Here is a 23,576-nt window from a genome sequence, read left to right on the forward strand (position 1 = left end):
TCAAATTACTTCAAACGTTTATCAGACTATAGCAACTTGACAAATGTTCTATGTGCAAAACTAATAATAGGAAAAGAACAAAGAAAAGGTTTTGACTAGAGTACGGCTTTAAACTGCGAAACAGTGGTGCAATGCTCTACCTGAAATGCAGTTTTCTTTTTAGGGGGTTCCTCCTCTCGCTTTTCCTCTCGAGTCTCTTCCTCCTCATCCTCACTGTCTGTATCAAATAGGCTGTAGCTTCCACTACGAACCACTGAACAAAATCAGACGTTAACATGTGTTTATCTGACAGATCAAAAACAGTGAGTTAAATCTTTCAGTGCCAGAGTCTCTGACTTGATGGATTACTAATCTGGTATTATCAAAGGGATTCATTATAGGAAAGTAAAACCTCCTACAAGATGTCAAACACTTCAAGAGCTTGGGCAAATCTATGTATACAAATACTGTATAAAGGTGTAAAAAAAGATTAACATTTTACCATCTATAAATTTGGGGGGAAATTAAACTGGGCATCTTTCATTCAGCTCTTGAAGTGCTAATTGTCCATACACATGGAGAAAAGCTAATCTTTTCAATAACTTAAAAACAGTACTCCACACAAAACTTCAAAAAATGCTTAAAGTGGTTGTAATTTATTTTTTTAAATATCAAACATGTTATATTTACTTGTTCTGTGCAATGATATTCCACACAGCAGCTCCAGACCTGGTCTTCTGGGGTCCCCCGCTGGTGCTCCAGGCTCCCCCTCTTCACAGTGTACCCCCAAATGTAAACCACATGCTATGGAAGCATACCTGCGGGCTTGCTCCCGAGCTGAGCTGTGTGCATCCACTGACATACACACTGCAGCTCAGCCCCACTGCTCCTTGCACAGTGTTTTGATTGACAGCAGCAGGAGGCAATGGCTCTTGCTGTTGCCTAGCCTCCGGTGAGAGAGGGGAGAGCAGCACTGCCGCAGATGGGCACATCACTAGATCAAGATCGGATTTGAGTAAGTATTTGGGGGAATGGGGGTTGCTGACATTGAAAAGTTTTTTACTTTGATGCAGAGAATGCATTAGGAAAAAGGCTTTTGACTTTAGAATCACTATAATCTTTTCAGTAATTTAAAAGCAGAACTCCAGACAAAACTTGTTTTTTTATTTTTGCTGATTTGCTATTGAGAGTTTACAGAATATAAATAGTACACAAAAGCCAATGAAGGAAGTCTGCTTTTTCACAGAAAAGATAGGTTTTCACTTCTAGACCAACCACAAAAGGAAGTGTGAGATGCTGAATGCACAGAATCATTGGTTTCCTTTATCCACCCACACGAAGGATGGAATCAAGGAAATAAGAACACTGACAAATCATGTTGTTATTATGCGATACCTCTACGTCTGTGCAACTTACTTGTTGTGTGGGTCACCCAGGGCTGCCACCACTTCTTTTTTCCATCTTTATCTTTTTTATCAACATCTTCTGCAAAATACAGAGAACACAGAGCAGACCATAACACAAAAAGCAGGGCAAATCTTTGTATGTGTAATAGAATGACTGCTCATTGCTACGTAGCGTCATACGGGAATTTTAAGGCCACCCAACAGCACTGAAGATTAAATTGATAATTGGTGTCACATAAACTGTATTTGCCCTGCTAGTTTAACCCACTGATTCCTTCTATAGGCTGATGCCTCTTAAATAAAGCCCACTGAAATGACTACAGTTATATCAGTGTAGTCTTGGGTCCAGAAAAGACCCAAGTCCCTTCTGTCCTGCAGATTATCACAGATACAGGACAGAAGGGACTCCAAAAACCCAGCACCCTCTTCTGGGGGAGGCGCTATGCTTGAACTAGAAATAAGTAAAGCCTGGCTTGCCTGCCTTTTTCACTTTGTACATGCATAAATCCTTCTTTTTAGCCCATTAAATATCCTCCTGTATAATTCAAAGCCTACAAAGTGTAGCCTAATAGCATCGTGATCACTGGAAAGCAGAAAGGTTCATAGGATGGACAGATTGAGGCCTGCTATCAGGACCTAAAGCATCCCCTATTACCTTGTTACATGGTCACCAGATTCATCAGAGCTAAACTATCTTTCATTTAGAGTCAGCTAAATTTTTTTAGCACCCAGAAAAAATATTCTATTTTTTTCACCTTTGTCCTTTGCTGATGACTCAGAGGTATCGTCAGCTGCACTCCCTTTCCGAGCCTTTGCCTCATCAGTTGCCTTCTGCTTGGATTTGATCTGCTCCATCCTATCAATTTATACACAAAGATGGAGGAGATGTGCAAAAAAAAAAAATTAGCTCACCCTTATTCATTGCACTCTGTAAAGCAAAGGGAATCACGCAAGTGCAATAACCCCATGACTGCCAATGAAATTTGATTGCCCTGTACAGCTATAGATGCTATATTCACTGGTTTACTAAGTAAATCCAAAAACTATATTGTAACACTATTATTATTGGTTTGGGCTTGTGTCGATGGTATTGGTTTGAAATGGTTCCAGGATCATTCACAATTCGATTACTGGTGCATCTGACCTTCAGTCAACCTCCTCCTGACCTCCTTCAGGCTCCATGCACACGGGGCGGTTTAATAACACTGGTAATGTTAGCTATGTAAAGTCACATTACAAACGTGAGTTTTTCAGCATTTTTGTATTTGTGTTTGACGTTTTGCTGTGGTTTTTTTTTTACCAGAAAAAAAACATTTTGTAAAATAAAAAAATGCCCACAAATGCTGGTTTGCCGACATTTACCGCATTATTCAGCATTAGAGCGATTTACAGCTAAAAAAACTCCTCTATAAACCCACTAGTCCTGGATTTTTTTTCCAGCCAAAAAAAGTCCCAGCCGAAAAACATTGATTCCAGTCTGTGTGTGCATGGACACATAGAATAACATGCTGGGGGGTTTACTGGTTATAGAAAAAAAAACGCCAAAAACAGCCGCTTTAAAAACGTCCAGTGTGCATGAGGATTCGAGCTGGTTTTGCAATCCCATAGACATGTATAGGAATGCAAAACTCGCTTGAAGGAAACAAAAGTCCCTCGACGCAGTCCCTCCTTATGCCATTGTAGATGCCCCCATGCCACAAAGAGTAAAGCATACTTATTACACCGATCTGCTTCACATAACACTGCTCAGGAACAAGGGCACATGGAAACAAGGTAGTGGCATACTTATGTGTCTTAAGAGCAAAAGGTCCTAAACTGCAGACACAGGTAATGTGATCAGAATCACTCACTGCTTCTTCATTGCCTGGGAACATTTCTTCTCTTCTTCCAGACGTACCGCCACAACCTTCTTAATTTTCTCTTCAAACAGCTCTGCCCCTCTAAGTATTCAATCCAAAAGAAATTGCACCTTTTCAGTTTTTTCATATACTTCACAGTAACATGAATTTTTACATGAATGCATGAATAAATAACTGTAGTTTAAATTAAAACAAGCTTAAATGTTTTTATTTGTCCTGACCATCAGCCTCCTGTAATTCCCTGCACTGCAATACACAGACCAATAGAAGGGGGGCAGCACTTTGATCCAATCCGAGCTGTCATACAGTGCACAGTCCGCCATGGTTACAAAAGAATAGATTGGCAGAATTTTTTAAAGGATAAGTTCACCTTTCCACAAAAGGTTAAAAAACAGTGCATTTATTATTTTTTGTGTTAGGAGCCTTGAAAGCATTGTACCAGCAGTCAGCAGATTGCTGATGCCATGTGGGTCTCCTGCAGACCTGTCATTATAACTGCTTGCTTTGGCCCAAGACTTCCACCTTCCCCCTTTTTATAGCACAGGCAGGCTAGCTAAGAATCAAATGCCCGGGAACTCGGAACAAACAGCTTAACCCCTTCCCCACCCAGCCGGGGCCAGCCACTACTTCCGCTAAGGCAGTCAGTGTTCAACCTGCTTACATGCTTGCTGCAATTCGGCTTCAAACCTGGACCATTTTACCTTCATTTTCAAGTTGTTGCAGTTTATATGGTCTCCCTTATATTAACTTTATACCTTTTAAGCTGTGACTCCTCACTCTGCTGCTCCTATTTTTAGTTTGCACAAAATTTGACCTTCACTGAGGTGGTATGTAATCCACGTTAAGTGACATCAGGAAACAAAAGATACTTAAAAACTGAGCAATACCTGGAAGCCAGGAGTTTAGAGGCCTTCAGATCTGCCACCACATACAAGAAGTAATAGCTGCAGAACACACGGCGCTGTATCAGAAGAAAAGTAAAACAGATTGCGTCCCATACAATTCCTGCTTCATTTTCAGGCAGTTCGCATATGTCATCTGATGGGATATCTGTAGAGAAGGTCATTTTCACATATCATGGTGAACACGCAGTCCCCACAAGATTCTAAAAGATCCATCCACCCAAACTCTTATCTGTTGGTTTTGTTAGATGATGAGAACTTACAGCATCTAAAGGCCATCTTCAATTCTCTGAGAACATGCTAGTGAAAGTTCTGGTATTTTGCAATTATAAAATGTCTACCTTTACACCTCAATGCAGCTGTTTTATTTCCAGTAGTTGGTATTATGGTACAGAGAGAGAGGTACAAAAAAAAATACAATCATAAACAAGGTTGTACAATGTTTCAAACACACATTGATGTGTAAATAGTGAACGTAAGGTTTACTGGTATGTCCGAACCATATTCATCTTGTCTAGCTTTTATTATAGATATAGCAACACACCCCACCTCCAATCGGCAGAGAGACTGCAGTTTTTGTTTTTTTAAAGAAACAATCACTTTAAGCTCCAAGGTCTGCACACTTGCTGTTGCTACTGTATGGAGGTTCCACTTTCCTGACAAGATTTGTACGTTATTTTGATTTATTATGGAAATTATAGAGAACGAGAGCAGTGGAAAAGCCCCAGGATAGATTAGAACAGCAAAAACACTACAATAGGCAAGCGCATAGCCTATGCCAAAGAGCTTACACAGGTGGAATTGCCATAAAATCTGAAGTTGACAGACCACACACACACACACACCCACACCCACTTATTCTGGTGGATGGATCATTAACCCTCTAAAACGTCAAAAAAACCTACTCAAGTCATATCCTTTGATGGTGCAGAACATGCTAAAAGTCTGGATGAGCCAGCAGTTATTCTTCATCAATTTATCTAGGTATACACAAGCTCCTATCTGGAAAAGAAAAAGATTTTTTTTTTGTATCAGTGGGAAGTATAAGTGACCCAACAAGAGAACAAAAATGTCAGATATCCCACTTAACTAGAACATATTTTTACAATTACCTACACCATAACATCTTGGTCTCTTTGCTTGTCCTAAAAATATATTTATGTGTCATTATCAAAATAAATATGTGCTTCATTAAATTCTGATTTATGCAGTCAGACCCATAAAAGAACAGTCAGTAATCCATAATCAGAAACTAGCTGCTCCTGGTAACTTCAATTTGCACATCCTGCTCCGTTTGTACTCTTATTGAATACAGCTGATCATTTCCTATAGACATTTAAGAGAGACTTGTGTTTGCTGCATTAAAAATCATCTAAACAGCTAAGTTCCCCTGGAAAATTTTAAAGGGGTTTATTTGCTGAACAGTAAGCCACACCATTTAGTGTAAACCAAAAATAATAGTGAAAGGTTCCTTGATGAAAATCACTAAAAAAATACATAGCAGCAGAGCAAACTTAGATACATACAGTAACATGCTTCCTGTAAACAGAAGGTCATCTACTGACTGACCATGCCATAAAAACATTGGGCATACGTACTGAAAGCACGTTCTTCATGGTGATGACAAAGGCCGTATAGACAATCAGATAGTTCCACAGCTTTAGCAGGTGACGGACCGGTTTCAGCAGTAGACTGCCCCCAAATAGCATGAAATGGAAACAAGCCATCAGGTATCCCATACACAGGATGTTTATACGGGTTGTTCCAGTGATGAAGATTAGGCACAGCACAAACCAGAAGTGGAAGCTGAACATCACCACTTTTGCCATGTCTAGGTAAGACCTGGGTTCAACAGAGTAGAGGTATGTGATGCAAGCAACAAAACAAGAGTATGGGGCTATGAAAGCAAATCTGTTAGACTAAAATCTTCAGGGGTGAGATTTCTGCACTTCTGCTATGCAGTGGATGAAAGCAGCACATGCGTCATTGTCATTGCAAGGACACTCAGCCATTATCCTGGCAGTGGCAGCAGCACATATTCTGGGCTTTACAATGCTTTCCTCCACCTCTTAGCAGAGTGGTACTGAATAGAGGCAGATTGTCTTTTCCAGGCATATATCTACCTGTCTATGCCCATTCTGGGAATTTCTATGACTCACCTACAATGTAGAAAATTGGGAACAGGGCTATACTGGCACAAGTCTCCTGGATCCAAATCCTTACTGATCTCAATGTTGTCCCCTGCCAACATGCGGACACAAGCCAGGTTCTCATCCTCAAACACCTGCCACTGCAGGGAGGCAAAAAGCAGCAGCATAGCATCGTCTGTACAAAATAAGGTGTAGTATTAATTATATACTTACAATATAACATCATCTTTGTAACATGAAAGGTTTGTTCAACCCAAGACTGAGGTTTCACCCACTTAAAGCATATGTGAACCCTTACCTTGTAAAACAACCCATTCAGTTTAAAATAGAAATGCAAGGAAAAGCATTTGTGCAAGAGTGCGTGTCAGCACAAGTCTGATCATTTGAGGACAGGCAGGCTGTAGTGTCAAGCACAGCCAGAAAACCGACAACGCTGGGATCGATGTGCTTCTATGCCTAGCGTTGTCAGGTTTAAATAGGAAAACGGGGACTGGCAGGATCAACAGGGATTTCACACAATGGAAGAATTGCAAAGAGAACAGAACATACGTACAGTACATGGTACAACAAATACATATCAGAAATATGAAATGTTGGGGCAACATATTCTTTAAATACCCAAATGGGTATTATGGGACTCAAGTGACAAGCTATTTCCACCTCTATTCAGAATCAGCCCTCTATTATTTTTCTGAGTGTAAACTTTCTGGCTGCAGCAGCCTCAACCATTTAGCTCGGAGGAACCTGTGAAATAATTTTCATGTCTCTAGCAACCCCTACTGAAACTTAATAAATCTATATGTAGCTCATGGTATTTTAGCATTATGAGTAAGTTATAGAAAGTTTAAATAACAGAAAGAATGTGGCCTGCATAGTGCATTTTAAAATGCAGAACAGAGCATTTTTATCACCTCCCTGCTTTATTAAAAAAAAAAAAAAAAAAAAACTTTCAGCAGTAATGAAATAAAAACTTTTCTGGTGTCCCCCTAGAATAGTTACTGGGGACCCTTTACATTGACGATTAGTAGAAAACTGTCCCATAGTGTGGTTATGGTGGTGGGAGATCAATCACTATTGCTCAAGGAACCCCTGCAAATCTCAGGGAGAACCCTAAGGTATCATAAAACCTATGCTGCACCTGGCATTTCATCTCTTTTTATTTTCAAACATACTTTGAAAAAATGCTGGAATGCAATAAACTGGTCACATTAAGCAAAACACGCATTTTTTTCACAAGAATTTTTTTTTATATCCGTGGCAACTGTGATATACATACATAGGAGGAATCCTGGATCAGGGGCTTTAGCAAAATCAGGCAGGTAAAGCCACTTGATAAGGTTGGACCTGGGCTTCACTGGCAATATGCGCCACGGATAATCTGTGTGAGAAAAGTAGCCGATGGGTTTTTACAGTAAACCATAACGTCACATCAAGAAGTATAACCTACCTCCCCTACTTCCAGTCACAGAATGAGATCTAATACATTTCAATAACTGTTTGCTACCAGGGTGAAAGGAAGACTGTATGTGAATGTTCATGAAAAACTGAACGAATTCAGCTAGAATGGCCATATACCACAAAACTTTCTAACTGAAGTTTGTGTAAACTGATCTTGTAGCAATAAAAGGCTATTATGACACAGCCAGAGAGCCTGAAGACCCCTACAGAGAACCAGTGAGGAATTTGTTTTATCAGTGAAAATTTACAAATAACTCTCAAATGTTAACATGGGAAGTATGGGAAAAGTGCCCAGACCATAGTCCCAGGTATAAGACTGTATAATCTCCAAAATACTGCTTTCAGCCAATATTGTACCATATAATATTGTATGGTATGGAGTTGTGATGGCTCGTTGTACTAATGTGAAAAGGACAAAAGAAAAATTCACTTTTATTGTGCATTGATAAAAAGCTGTGGATTACTTTATTATACTGGATGCAAATGGAGAAACAAAAAAAAGGGCGCACGACCTAGTGCATTATCGTTTAAAATATTTATTGAAGAAATAAAGTAAGTATCATACTCACAATAGACATAAAAACACAGGCATGTCAAACTGAACATCTATGTTTTTCTAATATAGTTCACAATCATTATTTAATTACTATTATTTGTTTTTTTTGTTCAATTTTGATGCTAACGGGTCATGTGATGTCCGGCTCCACCTTCGGGTGGCTCTGATACAGCCCTTTTATCATTTAGTAACTTATATAAAGAGAAGTGCAGACTCCTGTAGTGTTGGCTCTGAGGAAGAGGTTGTGTCCTCGAAACGCGTTAGCCAGTTGGTCATCCAGGGTTCCATCGTATGAACTCAGATGTTGTTTGGATCATACATCTTGTTCAGTTTGACATGCCTGTGTTTTTAATGTCTATTGTGAGTATGATACTTACTTTATTTCTTCAATAAATATTTTAAACGATAATGCACTAGGTCGGTGCGCCCTTTTCTTGTTTCTCCATTTGCATCCAGTGTATTTGGAACACCCCGGTCTGTTGAGGGCAGCAAGCAGTGCATATTCCAGAAAATTCCAGAACACCCCAATTGGGTCTACTGAGTCTTTTCCTAGCGCAGGAGAAAAGTGTTTGTTGTGTTGGAATTACTTTATTATACACACAGGAAACATGCAACTAAATCAAGTCCCAAACTGATTTTTATTCTTATTACCAAATGATGCTAAAAGTGAACACACAATCTGCAACAACAAATATACCACTTCTGTAATATCATTATTCTGAGAGATTTGCAAAATACCTCAAGAAAATGTAATGAAAGTGATAAGATTCATACAGTGCTGCCATATTTAATCTAAAAGATAAAAAGATCAATATTGTACTCACAAGGAATGTACTGTAATTGACAATATATTTGAACCCTACTTATATTTCTATTAGCCCTATACATCCAATATTGTTATAGGAATACTTGAAGGGTATGCAGACCACAAAAAAATTATATTCATGCGCTGTGCATTCTACTAGAACTGAAGAGAAATAAAGTTGAATAAATCCTTTGGGAGTAGTCTCTCTGCTGAAGCATTCAATTATTAATCGAAATTGACACCAACTTGAACAGGAATTTGTTTTTATGGTTTGCAGACATAGGCAGATAAAAAGGATAATTGTAGTGTCAGTATTGTTACCTGCACAGAATGCTGGAGGGATGCCAATACAAAGAAGGTATTGGACAGTCATCATGCTAGCAGTGAAACAGCAGTATCTCGGCCAGACCTCCGCAATGGTTTTTCGACGACGCAGGTAAAGTATGTAGAGCAGCCAACCAGCGTGCAGAGCAGCAAAAAAATCCATCCGTTGTCCAATCACATTTACCGAGATCACAAAGCAAACCTGAAAGATTGAGACCACTTCACCTAATGTGTTCTATGCTTGTCTGCATATTTTAAAATCATATTAAAGTGCACCTTTTATATATTTTTTTAAGACACTGCAAAATGCAATTTGCTTCATTAGCCAAATGTGTGTCACTCTCTTATTTAGCATTACTTACTAAATGCCAACTTTCTCTGACTCATGGCTAAGATTCACTAACGTCCATTCCACTGCCAAATGAGAGTGCCTTTACTTGCTGTTGGGGCAGTCTTCCTCAGCATTAGGGAATGGCAGCTAGGGCTTGGCTATGAAGTCAGGAGTGTAACAAAATTAAACTAAATCAGAGATGGACAAAGAAATTAAAGCTAAATTCGACCAGGTAAGTAAAGCTAAATACAGTAGATATATACATTTTTCATAATTAAGAAAGCAGTTAATGTAATAAAAGATTCCTGCATGAGCCCAATTGTGACAGATTTGAAAATAGAACACAAAATCCAATTATATATATTATATACAACTTTTCTGTAAATTTAAATTTCTAGGTGGTGATTTACTAAAAATTGGAGCACACCAAATCTGGGGCAGGTGTGCATAGTAACCAGCTTCCAGGTTTTATTGTCAGAGCCTAAGGCTGGCCATACACGTACAGATTTTCGTTTCAATAATATTTGTTTGATTTTCTAGCCGTTAGTGGGGTCAAATCGATGTTTGTTTTTGACAGCTGTGATGCAAAAATTTGAAGGGGCAAGAAGCAAAAGTTTTTTTGCTCAAACGAATTTTCAGCCAGTGTATGTGGTTAACGTTCAGAAATGACATTCTTTTTAAAATCAAATGTTAAAAGCAAAAGGCAATTTTCGAATGACATTTGTCCATTCATCGAATGTTCAAAGAATTTTCGTATGACTTTTCTTAAGAATATTCTCTTCCGAAAATCTACATGTGTATGGCCTGATTAACTGAACAAGCTAAAAGTTAGAAGCTGAACTGACACAGCTGACACTAAAACTGTGCTCCAGTTTTAGTAATCCCCCCTTCCACAGTGTCCAAATGTCTGTAACTGGCAAATAACACATGTGGTGATGCAAATTTGTGTTCCTGTGTGCAACCACTAACTGACCAGGACCTATTTTATGTATTATTACAGGTACTTATATAGCGCCATCAATTTACGCAGCGCTTTGCACACAACTCTCTCTCCCCCTCTCCCTCCCCCCCCTCTCTCTCTCTCTCTTTCTCTATATATTGTACATTCACATCAGTCTCTAACCCTCAAGGAGCGAACAATCTAAGGTCCCTAACTTACATTCATACATACACATACTAGGACCAACTGTTTTCTTTTAGACAGGAGCCAATGAACCTACCAGCATTTCTTTGTAGTGTGGGAGGAAACCGGAGTACCCAGAGGAAACATGTAAACCCCCAGCAGGTGGTACTGTGGTTGGGATTCAAATTGATGACCCTAGTATTGCCAGACAGGAGTGCTAACCATTTAGCCATTGTTCTGCCAGAAAACTTAAAGTGGAAGAAAAACCAAACACTATCCCTAAAAACATTCCCTCCCCCTCCTCCTACCTATCCTGCATACCCCATGTAAAAAAAGATCTGGGCACTAACCTCTTTTTAATCTACTCCAATCCAGTCATGTGATCCTGCAGCTCCTGCTCCCCTGTGTCAATGAGTGGTTGCTGCAGGGGAGAGGAAGGAACTTTTTTTATACAGGGTATGCAGGATAGATAGTAGAAAGGGGGAGGGAACACTATCAAGAACAGTTAGCGTTTGGCTTTTCTTCCACTTTACCAAGGAAAGAAGCACTACTCTCATAATGCAATAAAATATTTCTATTCTACAAGATTTGCAGTCATAATGTAATAAAGGCTTTAGTATAAATTTGACATTTCTCAGAGTATCAGCCACTCCACTGCCTATTGGCTCCTCCCCCAATAAAAGGAGACAGACATGCTTGTATTTTGTGGTTCTCTGACAAACCTTAACAATCCTACTTCGGTATGCAGTTTTAATTTTAAAGATGCATTGAATATTATTCTAAACAATAACATGTAAACTAAGTTGGTTTAGAATTTCATTAGTATATTTAGACCCAGCATCTCACCTCTAGTCCAAACTTGTAAAAAAAGTAATTGATAAAGTACTTCAAGCAGTTGATAAGTCCATCATCAAGACTTCTCCGTGTGATGTTGTCAAAGATGCTTCCAGTAATGGGGGTTGTGAGCTTGTTATGTACCCGGTAATAAAGTTGGTGCCGATACACGGTTGCTTCAATAGCCATTAGAGCCAGAACAAGGAGATGGTTCTACAAGTAGAAATGATCAGTGACATATATGTCTCATTGTATTGGAAAGATTAATTTAAAAGGAGCTGAACTTTGAAGGCTGCACCACACAAAAAGACAGGCAGAGAGCAAGGGACTAGCATTAGCTTTGGTTTCCCTGCAGCCGATCATTTCCCAATTAGGGACTGACCATGCCTTGTTCTCTACAATGTGTCTCTGTGTGGAGGTGGCCATCTTGGTGGAGGTATGCATTTGCTTCCTCATGTCTGAGTCTCCAGCAAAAAGAACAGTGAGCAATAGAGTGGCGATAACTCACTCACAATTTCATGAGACTAGAAGAAAGGGGAAGATGTGCTTTAGAACTCATATTGCTATTATACAGCTTTGAGGCTATAGGCAGATAAGTGCATAGGCACCCTCACATTCCAGAAAGTACCCTGATAGTTTTTTTTGTTTTTGTTTTTTTAAGGGGAATTTAAGACAAAGAGTACATTGTCATTGTCCTGGTTTAGGTAAAATTTAGAATTCTAGATCTTTCCTAAAATATAGCAAATATTCAATTAAATTTAGTTTCAAACCATGTACACCTTCCCCATTTATTTAGGGGCATAAGTCCTACAGCTTGAATATAAATTTATTTATAAAAATCAGGAAACCATAGTGTTTTTTGCATTCAGAAGAACACTGTGTCCTAGTGAAAGTGAAGGGGTGTGTGATCCAGAAAACCTTGAGGTGGCATGTATACAGATGGGTGCACATATGTGATAAACATGTCGTCCTCAAAACAAAATCGCAGGCTCATTTCTCCATACTTTAAAGAAAAAAAATCAAACTGGTTTCTAAAGACAAAAAAGGACCACTTCAAACAAGGTTTCCTTTAGATACTTTCATAAATGGGACCTTCCACATGCGCAAGGCCTCATACCCATGGGTGAACAGCATACACCTGTGCGAGGGCCATGTTTGCCCTTATGTCAAATTAGGAGCCATGCAGCCGCTGCGTCCCAAATGACATGAATTGAACAACCTACAAAGGGGATGCATGGAACATCTGTGGATCTCTGTAAAGGCAAAACAGTCCTCACACGAGTGTATGCTGTAGTACGCCTGTTTGAACAAGGCCTAAAGGATGTAGTTGTTCATGAACCTACACGACTGACTGGGACTCAAACCAGAGGGAGTGAACATGAGGTATCTAAATGTTAAATCGTGTGTGTGTGAAACTTCCCATTTACTTTGCTCACAGGAACAGGAAAACTATACAGGGGTCAACTCAGTTAAGAGGATAACTACACACAATGAGGTTGATTTACTAAAGGCAAATTAGGCTGTTCATTTTGAAAGAGGATTTTCACTTTGCTAAATGAAGATGATAAAAATTCAAAGAATACCCAAAAACATGCAAGGGAAATAAAACAAAACATTATACTTGCTTGTACATGATTGGATAATGGAAGTCAGCAAAGCTTCATCTCAGTCACTAAACGAACAAAAAAATTCCCTTCCAAAGTGCAATAACCTATTTGCCTTTAGTAAATCAACCCCAATGTTGATATCATCACCCTGCACCAAAGATAACATTACTTCTTCAACTGCCCTAAATCAAGAGTTTGCTCTCCACACACATGTAAAAATAGGTAAATTAATAAAAATCTTACCTGGAGACAGGGCAAAACACTTTCTGCACATTTACGAAGACCTCCACACCACAAAGCAGGGTCCACAGGTGTCACATATAACACAGATCTCTGTAAAAGTTCATCTGAAATTGGACTGTAGAGACTTCCATTGTGGTATAAGCTCTGAGAAGAAACAACAATCACACTATGCATGGAAATTGATGATATAAAAGGTCAACAAAAAATTTAGATGTTTTGCTGTTGTAAGGAGCTGCCAGAGTTTGAACTTGGGCTATAATGAGTTTTTTGCCGGTAACTTAAGCTCTTAGATTATATGCATATTACGTCTTTGTCTGCTTCCGTCCCTTCTGAATAGCACTTATGTTCTTTAAGTAAACAAGTCATCCATTTCAGATCTGGGTAGAAGCTGGTGGGACCAAATCACCCACCAACTAACTAAAGGATAACTTCAGAGGACAGAACACTGCACTGGAGTCTCTAATTCCACATGCCTGCCATGGCCCTATACTGGGTTCTCATTTTCTATGCTGAATTTGTCTTTAATTTTACATTACAAAGAATGCTAACAGAATGAGTAAGACTACCGGTGCAGCACAAAAAAAAAATGTCTATGCTGATGAAAACTGAGAAAATGTTTTTGTGGGTTTTCTGCAGAACCTAGAATAGTCGTAAACAGTGAGTGATTAAGCCCAACAGGATCTGTCAGTTACTGCAGTATGTAAGCTGAAAATTAAAAGGAAAAGAAAACCTTCCACTGATCTATAGGCGCTTACAAAATTGGGGATAAGCATGGCCCAGTGTTTGATCACTCTCCACTACTAATCGTTACTATATATCACAACTGAATTCCCACTCAGTCAATGGCAACAGTATGGTGTCTACTGACCTCAGTGCAGTTGGAGGAGTACTCAAGTGGTTTAACAAACTTCAGCTGATACATCATTTTGCAGATGACCATAACACAGGACCATACGGTAGAGATGTTAGATGCATGTGGACGGAGATGTGAATATGGAAGTGCAAATACCCAAGGCATGAAGAACAGACAATTCATCAGAGACACCTGAAAACACAACACAGCAAGTTCTGTACTTTGCTATTATATGTGTTTATTGGATCTTTCTACTTAAAGGGATTCTTCATTCGGCATCTTTTAGGGCAGAGGAATTATGGTGTCTATTATGATTTAAGATTTTCTTTAATACCTCTTGGAGCGTGACCCAGATGACAATGGTGGACACAATCTTGATAATATGTAGTTCTAGCAACCTCCACACGAGTACTTGCACGTCATGGATGAAATTCAGCAGAGTCAGGAGCATGGACATCAGCTTGTCAATCACAAGAATCCACGGGTTTGTCTCTGTTTAAAAGGGCATTTGTTATACTTCCCCATGCAATGTATTACTATTAAAGTTCTTGGAAGCTTTTGCCAAAAATGCAGCCTCCTTCTAATTATCACAAGCTTAATTATCACAAGAAAACCCCTAACTTGTGCAAAACTATCAGTTTCATCAATGAATAAAGGCAGACATGTTTGAAGTCCAGCCTGTGTGACAACAATGGCTGCCCTAATAGAGGGAGAAAGGAATACAGGCACAAGGGGACAAAAAAGTGTGATAGTCACTTGCTCCCCAGGTGAAAATAAAGGTAAAAAAAAAACACACAGCCACCATATTTTAAGCATTAGTAAGCTGCAAAATGCTACATTTTTTACACTTCAACTTGTGCTGCTTCTGTCCAAATCAGCCGCTGTAAGTGTGAACAAATAGTGCTGCTTGCCCACCCCTTTCACCCACTTCCTTCATTCATATAACTTGTAGTATTCTTTCCCAGAATGAAAAGTGTTCTATGATTGGATGAGGCATGGTATGGATTCTATGAATGGAGGACATGGGTGGAAGGGGGTGGGTGAGCGGTGCAACTCTTTTACACTCTCAGCAGTTGATGTTCACTCCTTCAGCACTGCAAGGTAAGAGCTGTGAGAGACGATTTGTCCCTGATACTGTATAGCATGAAAAAAAAAAAATGAACTAAAACGCAAGCTTTACCAAACTTGCATTGAGAGACAACAGTAAAGAACAAGCACAAAGTTGAACTTGTAGATACATTCTACCTGGATATTTATAGATTTTATAAAACGCACATTGATAAGATAATTTGCACATAATAACAACAACAATATACAGTCATGAGGAAAAGTTAGCACATCACATAGGAATTTGTGCACAATTTTTTATTTTGATTGGGCAGCACAGTGACTAAATGGTTAGCACTTCCTCCTGGCAGTACTACAGTCGTTCGTTTGAATCCCAGCCACAGCACCTTCTGCCTGGAGTTTGCATGTTCTCCCTGTGCCTGCGTGGGTTTCCTCCAGGTACTCCGGTTTCCTCCGACACGCCAAAGACATGCTGGTAGGTGAATTGGCTTCTGTCTAAATTGGCCCTAGAATGTGTATGTATAATTGTGAGTTAGGGACCTTAGATTGTACACCCCTTGAGGGTCAGGGACTGATGTGAATGTACAATATATATGTAAAGCGCTGCGTCAATTGACGGCGCTATAGAAGTACCTGAAAATAAATAAATAAATATTTGAATGGGCAAATATTGGATCCTAACTAAAAATAGTGGCAACAGATAAAAGGGAACATACTTGAACAAATGACACATACATTTGACATGGTGTATTTATTTTCGTGATCTAAATTTAAAAACGGAACTACACTACATCTGAGCACAACACAGCAACACTATTTAATTAAATTGTTAATATTCAAAGCAAACTCACCCCATCCAAATCTCCATGCTAGTGAGCATGCACTTTGAAAAACATCCCCTAGCGTTTCTGGCTGTGACCATCTGGAGAAAGGGCAGATGATTCATGTAGCATTTACTTCTTGGAATCTATCTGCCCTTAGCTCAGGCATACAGGCAGGAGAGTGTGCTTAGTCAAGAAAAGCTCTCCTATCCTCCTGAAAACTCCTGGGATGTATGACAATATTTGCCTAGGCAATCAGGAAGTAACAAAAGAAATGTACAAAAAAAAGTTTAAATTAAGTAAATATAATGTATCTTCCTATCAGTTTACTAATGCAAGCAACATAAGGATTAAAAATAGTCAATGCTGATTAAGAGAGTGACGTTCTGCTTTAATGACAATGTATATCTATCATGTGTATGTCCTTATGATATCAGAATCTGGTATTCAAGATTAGGTGCAATGGGTTGAACCTCCTGAGGGAGTATGCAAGTGGAAGCCATTTTATTTAAGCCGTCAATGTCGTTGATGACTAAATGATTGAATTCAATCATTCCACTGTAAGGAAAATAATCTACAAGCTTTCAAACTGCTAATTTGTCCGAGACTGGCCAGTCAAGCAAATTCAACCCAAGAGCTTACTGTATGAGGCTAAAAGAAGTCTCCAAGAACCCCAGATTTCATCACTGTACCTGTCTGCTACAATTGGTGTCAAAGCACTTTCATCTACAATCAGAAAAACATGGCACCAATTCAGCCTGTATGAATGGTGAGTTTAGAAAAAATTTTTGCTGGACAAAAAAAACTTTAGAGCAAGATAACAGTTTGCCATTGAACATACAGGCAAAGACCAGATCTTCTGGAACAAAGTACTAAACACTGGTCAATCAATGTTATTTGAGTTGTTTGGTCAAAGTAACAGCAGGCAAATCAAAGACAGCATTTAGGGAGAAAGACCTCATAACAATTGTAGAGCATGGTGGTGGAAATGTTATGAAAAGGGGTGGCGCTGCTGTTTCAGGACTTGGACAGCTTGCAGTAATTGCAGCAACTATACATTCTGCTTCATATCAAAGTGTTCAAGATGAGAATGTGTTAATGTCTCGCTGAGTTTACTTGTAGCATATGCAAAGCTGTATTGAGGTAGTCAGCAAATTTTTGCATTGGTTTGTCTCTCTCATGTCATTCTCATATGCGGAACATGTGATGATCTATTGCATTTCTGATAGTCTGGAAGATATTCTATGACCACTTGATGTGCCGTATCTGAGAAGCTTTCCCATAATAAAAGCATTTAAAAAAAGATGAGAATGTGAGGATATCGGTGCAAAAGTTGAAGATTAACCAGAAATGACTCTTTCAACATGATCGCAAGCACACGAGGAAATCGACTAAGTAATGACTCAACAGAAAAAGAAAAAAAAAAAAAAAAAGAGGGTTATGGACTGAACTAGTCAAAGCCCTGATTTGATTCCCATTGAACATTAGTTGGGGGATTTTGAAACAGACAGTTCATGCAAGGAAACCCGCAACCATTTTTCAACTGAAAGATTTTTGCATTGAGAAGTGGTCAAAAATTTCTCTGGAGTAGATGTAAAAGGGGCAATGCAAGCATTTTATGCAAAGGGTTTACTCACTTTTGGACAGTACACTTGTGGATGTATTTGATATGTTTTTTGAATAAATACTTGAAGAGGCAAATTTTTCTTGTGTTCTTTTTCAAGTATATCAGCTTTATGTATATGCACTGCTCACATAAAGATCTTATTTTTGCCCATTGAAGAAATCAACAATTTCCATGCGGTGTGAAATATATAAATGTAAATACTGTGTGTGTGTGTAAAGCAATCTGTAAAAACAGTACAATTAGAGAATACACAGACACCTGCATGTACATGCTCTTACCATACAACATACCCAGGACAATTTGTTAATCACCTGCAGTTTGCGTGCCATCTGTGGCCACCTCTGCATCCACCACAATGTCGTCAATCTTCTCCAGTGTGCTTTGACTGGCGCTGCTCTGTTTCTCAGCATCCAGCCTGCACAAAAGTCCAATAATACATACAACAATTAAATCAATTGAAAGGTAAGCCCACCCAAAAGAGAAATTACAACTACAGATTATTGCCAAATAAACAATGATAAATTAAATTAAAATAAATGTTGGCACTCTCACCTGCCAACATTTGACAAATATTTAGCACTCTCTGTTAGGTTTTTTACGCTATTACAACTTATAAATGTAGCACCCTCCCAGTAGGGTGCTGGAAAGAGGCACATTTAGTTTTTTAGCAGTGGAGCTGTGATTGTTTTTTGCCTACTCTGGGTTCTGCAGCTGCAGGCTTACCTGTCTACCTCCCCCCTTCCCATCTTTCTAGAAATTTTTGGAACATAGTGGGCGGAGAAGGTAAAGTCTGAGTTGGCCCTGTATACAGCCTCAGCCAATCCCTGGTCAGGAAAAAGTGACCAGTAGGGTGCTGAGAGAGGTATATAAGGGTTAGAGCAGAGAGAAGCAGAGTCCTTCACCTGCTGGAGATTGACCCAGCCTGGAAGTTCTGTTAAATCTTTCAAGGATTAGAAGGAGCCTTAAGAAGTTCGGGATAATTCCAGTTCACCAAGGAGCAGGAAGATCACCCCTAAAGTCACAGGAACAACCGGGCAACATCTAAGGAGGATCTTCCTGGGATACCCTGTGTCAGAGTCAGCTGAAGTGAAGGAGGCCTTCAGACTGTCTTGATCACAATGAGCAGACCTCAGAGAATCCTGAGAGAGATTGTTGCCTGTACACCCCTTCTTGATAGAGGGACTGTTCCAGACCTGCTGCCAAGGCTGCGCCTTAGACGAAGCCCCCCTGTGCTGAAAGCTGTTGCTACCTTTTGTGCAGAAAACTGCTTTATTTCAGTTAACTTCTTCAAGGAAACTTCAAACTTCTTAAGTGGGTGGCACAGTGGCTTAATGGTTAGCACATCTACCTTGCAGTAAATGGGTCATGGGTTCGATTCCCAATCACTTCCTGCATGGAATTTGCATGTTCTCCCTGTGCTTGCGTCGGTTTCCTCCGGGTACTCCGGTTTCCTCCCACACTCCAAAGACATGCTGGTAGGTGAATTGATTCCCGTCCAAATTGGCCCTAGTATGTGTATGTATGAATGTAAGTTAGGGACCTTAGATTGTACGCCCCTTGAGGGTTAGGGACTGATGTGAATGTACAATATCTAAAAAGCGCTGCGTAAATTGACAGCGCTATAGAAGTACCTGAAATAAATAAATAAGACAGTGTCCACATTCAAGTTATTTAGTTCTGGGCATCCCAAAGCTTTTCCCAATCCCTATCCTGGTTCTATAAAACAAATAAAGCAACAAAAAAAGAACATTATCTGCCTGATTACTGTCTGAGGAATGAGAGGGATTTAACACACCTAGCTGAAAATACCCTGTGCCAGGCTGCTTACTCCATTAAGGGATCATAACCTGGGTTTACCAGCGGGACCAACCACTATGTCTGCGCTACATACAGAAAATGAAGCAGGCAGAATAACACTCCATAACGAGGAAAGGGGGATATAATAAAGGAACGTGTATAGGTTAATACTGCTGTTGTATTCCATAAGCAGTCACTGTTTATACCTACTGACACCTATCCAAATTTTAAAGCATAACTTACATTCTCTAAAACTTGTGCCCAGTTTAAGTACAGATCTCAAAGGGCCCAGCTTTAAATAATATTTTTTTTTTGTAAACCAGCGTTATCCTTTAAAATAAGATATTTATACTTATTACTACAAAATCAATTTCTTCTAATCCATTGAGGGACACAGGAATTCAGAAACAGTTGGGTTATACTGCTAGGGGTGGATGATCATTTTGTCATAATTTAACAGTGATTGTAGATCTGTGAGGACGGGGGAGTGGAAGCTGAGAGTTCTGTTAGCATCAGGTGCTGGAGCCTGTATTCTTGCACCCTGCGCCAGGACTTGTGTTGGGTCTGTGGGAAACCAGGATAATGCTGGCACAGGCCCTGGGCAGAATGTAGGGAAGCCAGTAGCTGTTGCTGCGCCCTAGGCAGCTGCTTAGTTCACCTAGTGATAGCACCGGCCTTGGCTGAGCTAGAGGAAACCAGACCAAATAACGGGATGTGGTATATAGTGAAAACTCGCTGGTCCAAACCTCAGGAAAGTACCAACCCTGAAGTCCACCTGAAGGAGGGGTTAAGGTGAGTGAGCAGCACCCACATAAATGGTAGGCAAGGATGAGAATATATCAAAACCTAGACAGGTGCACATATACACCAGAATCAAAAAAGATCAGCTCCTTCCAACCAACTACTGGGGTTTTCCTGAAGTTCACAGACAACACTGCAAACCCATCTAACCACCTACCAATTGCATGATTCTGAGATTCTTTCAAACCACCCCAGAGAAGAGCAACATCCTCAGCCGACGAGTGAGCAGTAGGACATTTTTTCACACTAAGAACATTTACTTGAGTGGAGACAGGAAATAGGAATGAATCTGAAGGACTTCCTCAGAAGGCTGCAATTCAGCCTCAGAAGGACTTATTCCCCGGTGATCAGGTCCCACAAAAGGCCTCCAACTCACACTATCCCCCCCACCCTCCCCATAGGGAAGATTTGCAGCAGGGTCCCAGCATGCTGGCTGACTATCTAGTGTTCTACAGGGTCATCCAGCAATGCATATTTCCAACCAAGCAAGAAAGGAGGGGTGGACAAGTCCCAAACCTTCACCCTTCAATGTGGACACCATCCATTCAGGGCATCCAGAAGGCAATGCCTTCTTTCTAGAAAGGACATCCTTGTCTGGATAGATATAATCAGAATCATCCAGAGAAGGGCCAAGGCCACTCAGACTGTTTGAAGAAGATCTCCCAAACCTTCCTGGGGTGATGGCCCTACAGTGCTCTGGTGATATCTAATAGAGGTTAAAGGAGATCAGATCAGAATATTTACCCACAAAGGAACCCTTGACAAATTATGAATGGTCTGTTCTGGGATAAATTTGGTGCTTCAGAAGGAAGCACCAGCGGGATGGTGCTTCCTCTAGGCTGAATGGAAGGAAAGAGAGCGCAGGGCATGCATGCACAGCATTCCACCTAGCTGATGATGTCAAGGCTCAGGTAACTCAGCTTTAACTAGCACTGAGGAAGAGGGATAATTCAAAAAGAGGCCCAATTGTTCAATGATGGGGTGGCTCCTGGTGCTTCAGCCCGAACGGTCTTACTCACTGAATTTTCAGAGACAGGGTCACACCAGAGATTTGCCATGGTTCTGGATCCACAAAGCACTCCACAGCTAACCAACAAAGTACACTCAGATCTGGAAAGGTGCCACCACAATGCAAAGCCCAGTGTCTGAAGGTTGCATTAAAGGCTAGCAGGGTCTAGATATGGCCTCCAAAAGTATTGCTGTGGATACACAGATTCAGATAACTACTACGTAGAGACCAGTACAAGTAGAAATGTGGGTATCTTGATTAAAGTCACAGAGTAGAAAATATCAACGGTGCAACAAGAATCTTGATTGAAGTCACCAAAAAAAAAAAAATAGTACAAAGGCTAGCAAAAATATTGTTAGACTTTTATTTTTTTTAGAGATGAATAAAAAAGCATCCCAACTCCATGGACACTACCAAAAAAATTAAAATAAAACAGAGGCATGCTGAGTAGAAGAAAGGTTTTATGAGGGCTAGCCTCCAACAAGTGTCCTGACCTCTTGTAGGTGGCAGTATAACCTGAATGTTTCGGAATTCCCATGTATTTAGTGAAATGGCCCTTTAAATGAACAATATTCTCTTTCATTAAATTTAAAATAACTACAGTAAATTAGATGAACACTAGGTATGAGATTGGGCATGTTTGGATTAATTTCCAAACCCAAAAAGCTGAGATCACCAGAAAGCCATAACCTGGAATGGGCCAATCATTTTCAGCTGAGGCATTTCCTGCTCTGCAGCCACACATATATAGTATATGCCCCTTGTATCTGTGTGGCTGTGTGGTGGAGGATGCTTCAGCCACAAATGATTGGCCCATTAGAGGTGGAAACTTCATGGTGGGCTCGACTACGTGGGTTCAAATGTGCAGTACCCCAGAGCAATCAATAACTGAACAATAATCCTGAACAAAAGCTGATATTGAATTTATTGATAGTAGTTAGCACACATAATTAAAGTGGAAGTAAAGACAAAACCTAAATAACTCTAAAGCTACTTTCAGGCACATTGTAAGCTTAATCTGTCTAGCCCTGTAAAGAAAATATCATTATACTTCCCTGTTCTGCAGCAGCTCCGGTCCAGTCCCAGGCTGAGCGGCCAGCGGCGGCTTCAGTGTGTAGGAGAGGCAGTTGACAACAGAACCCCTATAGTAACTCTATGGGTGACATCACTTCCTAGCCATTGTCAGTTGTCTCCCGCACACAGAGGGTGGTCCTGGAGACCGGAACGGCTGCAGAATAGGAAAGAATAGTGATTTTCTTCTTTGCAGGGCTAGAGAGATTAGGCTGAGAATGTGGCTGAGAGCAGGTTAAGGTTAATTTGGTTTTGCCTTAACTTCCACTTTTAACTTGTTCAATAAAGCAAATTTTGCTGTAAAAGGCCAATTCCAACCAAAACTGAAATTACAGTTATGCGTTACACCCAACTGCCGAGGCTAATACAAAGCAAAATGTCAGTTTTCTGATTCTTGGTAGTGCAGAAGAAAATAATTTATATTGAAATCTCACAACTGGGAGTCTCCAAGAGACGACAAGTATTTGGTGCCCACCCAGATCTGAAATGTCAGCTTTTGGTGGTAGCAGCCTTAGTCACATACAGTAACTCATAGCATAGAACTACATAATCCTCAGGAAAATAAGCACTCAGTTCAGTTGTTGCAAGTGTTTCAAGAAGCCAGAATCCCTCTGTTTCTTACGTCTTCTGTAGACTGCCAAGGTTTTCCTTTATCCTGAAAATGGACAGAGAACGAAGAATTTTTATTTTGTACTCTTTAACCTTTTCAAATAAGGTCAGAGACAGTTGTTTTAATTCTGGTCCTACTCCCACTTTTTTTTTTTTGTATTGGGGAATATTTTATCTGTGTACTCATATAAAGTGAAAGGCCAACTCTCAGCTATTACAGCTTTTAAAAAACTCACTTTAGACTGTCCACTGAGGTTCTAATCCCTGACCAAGAATGGTGGGCAGTGAGGGCATTGGAAAGCAAAAGCATTCTCTTTTCTATGGAGGAATAGGAATGATCAGG

At 39.9% G+C, this 23,576-nt stretch overlaps 1 protein-coding gene across 1 annotated transcript in view; it reads right to left on the bottom strand.

The window, feature by feature from the left end:
• LOC149440423 (piezo-type mechanosensitive ion channel component 2-like) overlaps positions 1–18,692 on the bottom strand; it is a 48,066-nt gene extending 29,374 nt beyond the window's left edge. Inside the window, exons 1-16 of the mRNA XM_089658619.1 lie at positions 18,670–18,692; positions 18,258–18,361; positions 14,765–14,922; positions 14,446–14,622; positions 13,578–13,721; positions 11,740–11,940; positions 9,437–9,641; positions 7,573–7,674; positions 6,306–6,471; positions 5,745–5,988; positions 5,052–5,148; positions 4,132–4,294; positions 3,236–3,325; positions 2,141–2,241; positions 1,396–1,464; positions 141–253 (exon numbers count right to left, since the gene is read on the bottom strand). Of these exons, the coding sequence (XP_089514745.1) occupies positions 141–253; positions 1,396–1,464; positions 2,141–2,241; positions 3,236–3,325; positions 4,132–4,294; positions 5,052–5,148; positions 5,745–5,988; positions 6,306–6,471; positions 7,573–7,674; positions 9,437–9,641; positions 11,740–11,940; positions 13,578–13,721; positions 14,446–14,622; positions 14,765–14,922; positions 18,258–18,361; positions 18,670–18,692 (2,157 nt within the window). The remainder of the gene's footprint in view (positions 1–140; positions 254–1,395; positions 1,465–2,140; positions 2,242–3,235; positions 3,326–4,131; positions 4,295–5,051; positions 5,149–5,744; positions 5,989–6,305; positions 6,472–7,572; positions 7,675–9,436; positions 9,642–11,739; positions 11,941–13,577; positions 13,722–14,445; positions 14,623–14,764; positions 14,923–18,257; positions 18,362–18,669) is intronic.
• Positions 18,693–23,576: the final 4,884 nt, after the last annotated feature.

The sequence above is a fragment of the Staurois parvus genome, unplaced genomic scaffold (genome assembly GCF_062004578.1).
Source record: "Staurois parvus isolate SC_StPar_1 unplaced genomic scaffold, SC_StPar_1.0 ptg001087l, whole genome shotgun sequence".
Lineage (NCBI taxonomy): Eukaryota > Metazoa > Chordata > Amphibia > Anura > Ranidae > Staurois > Staurois parvus.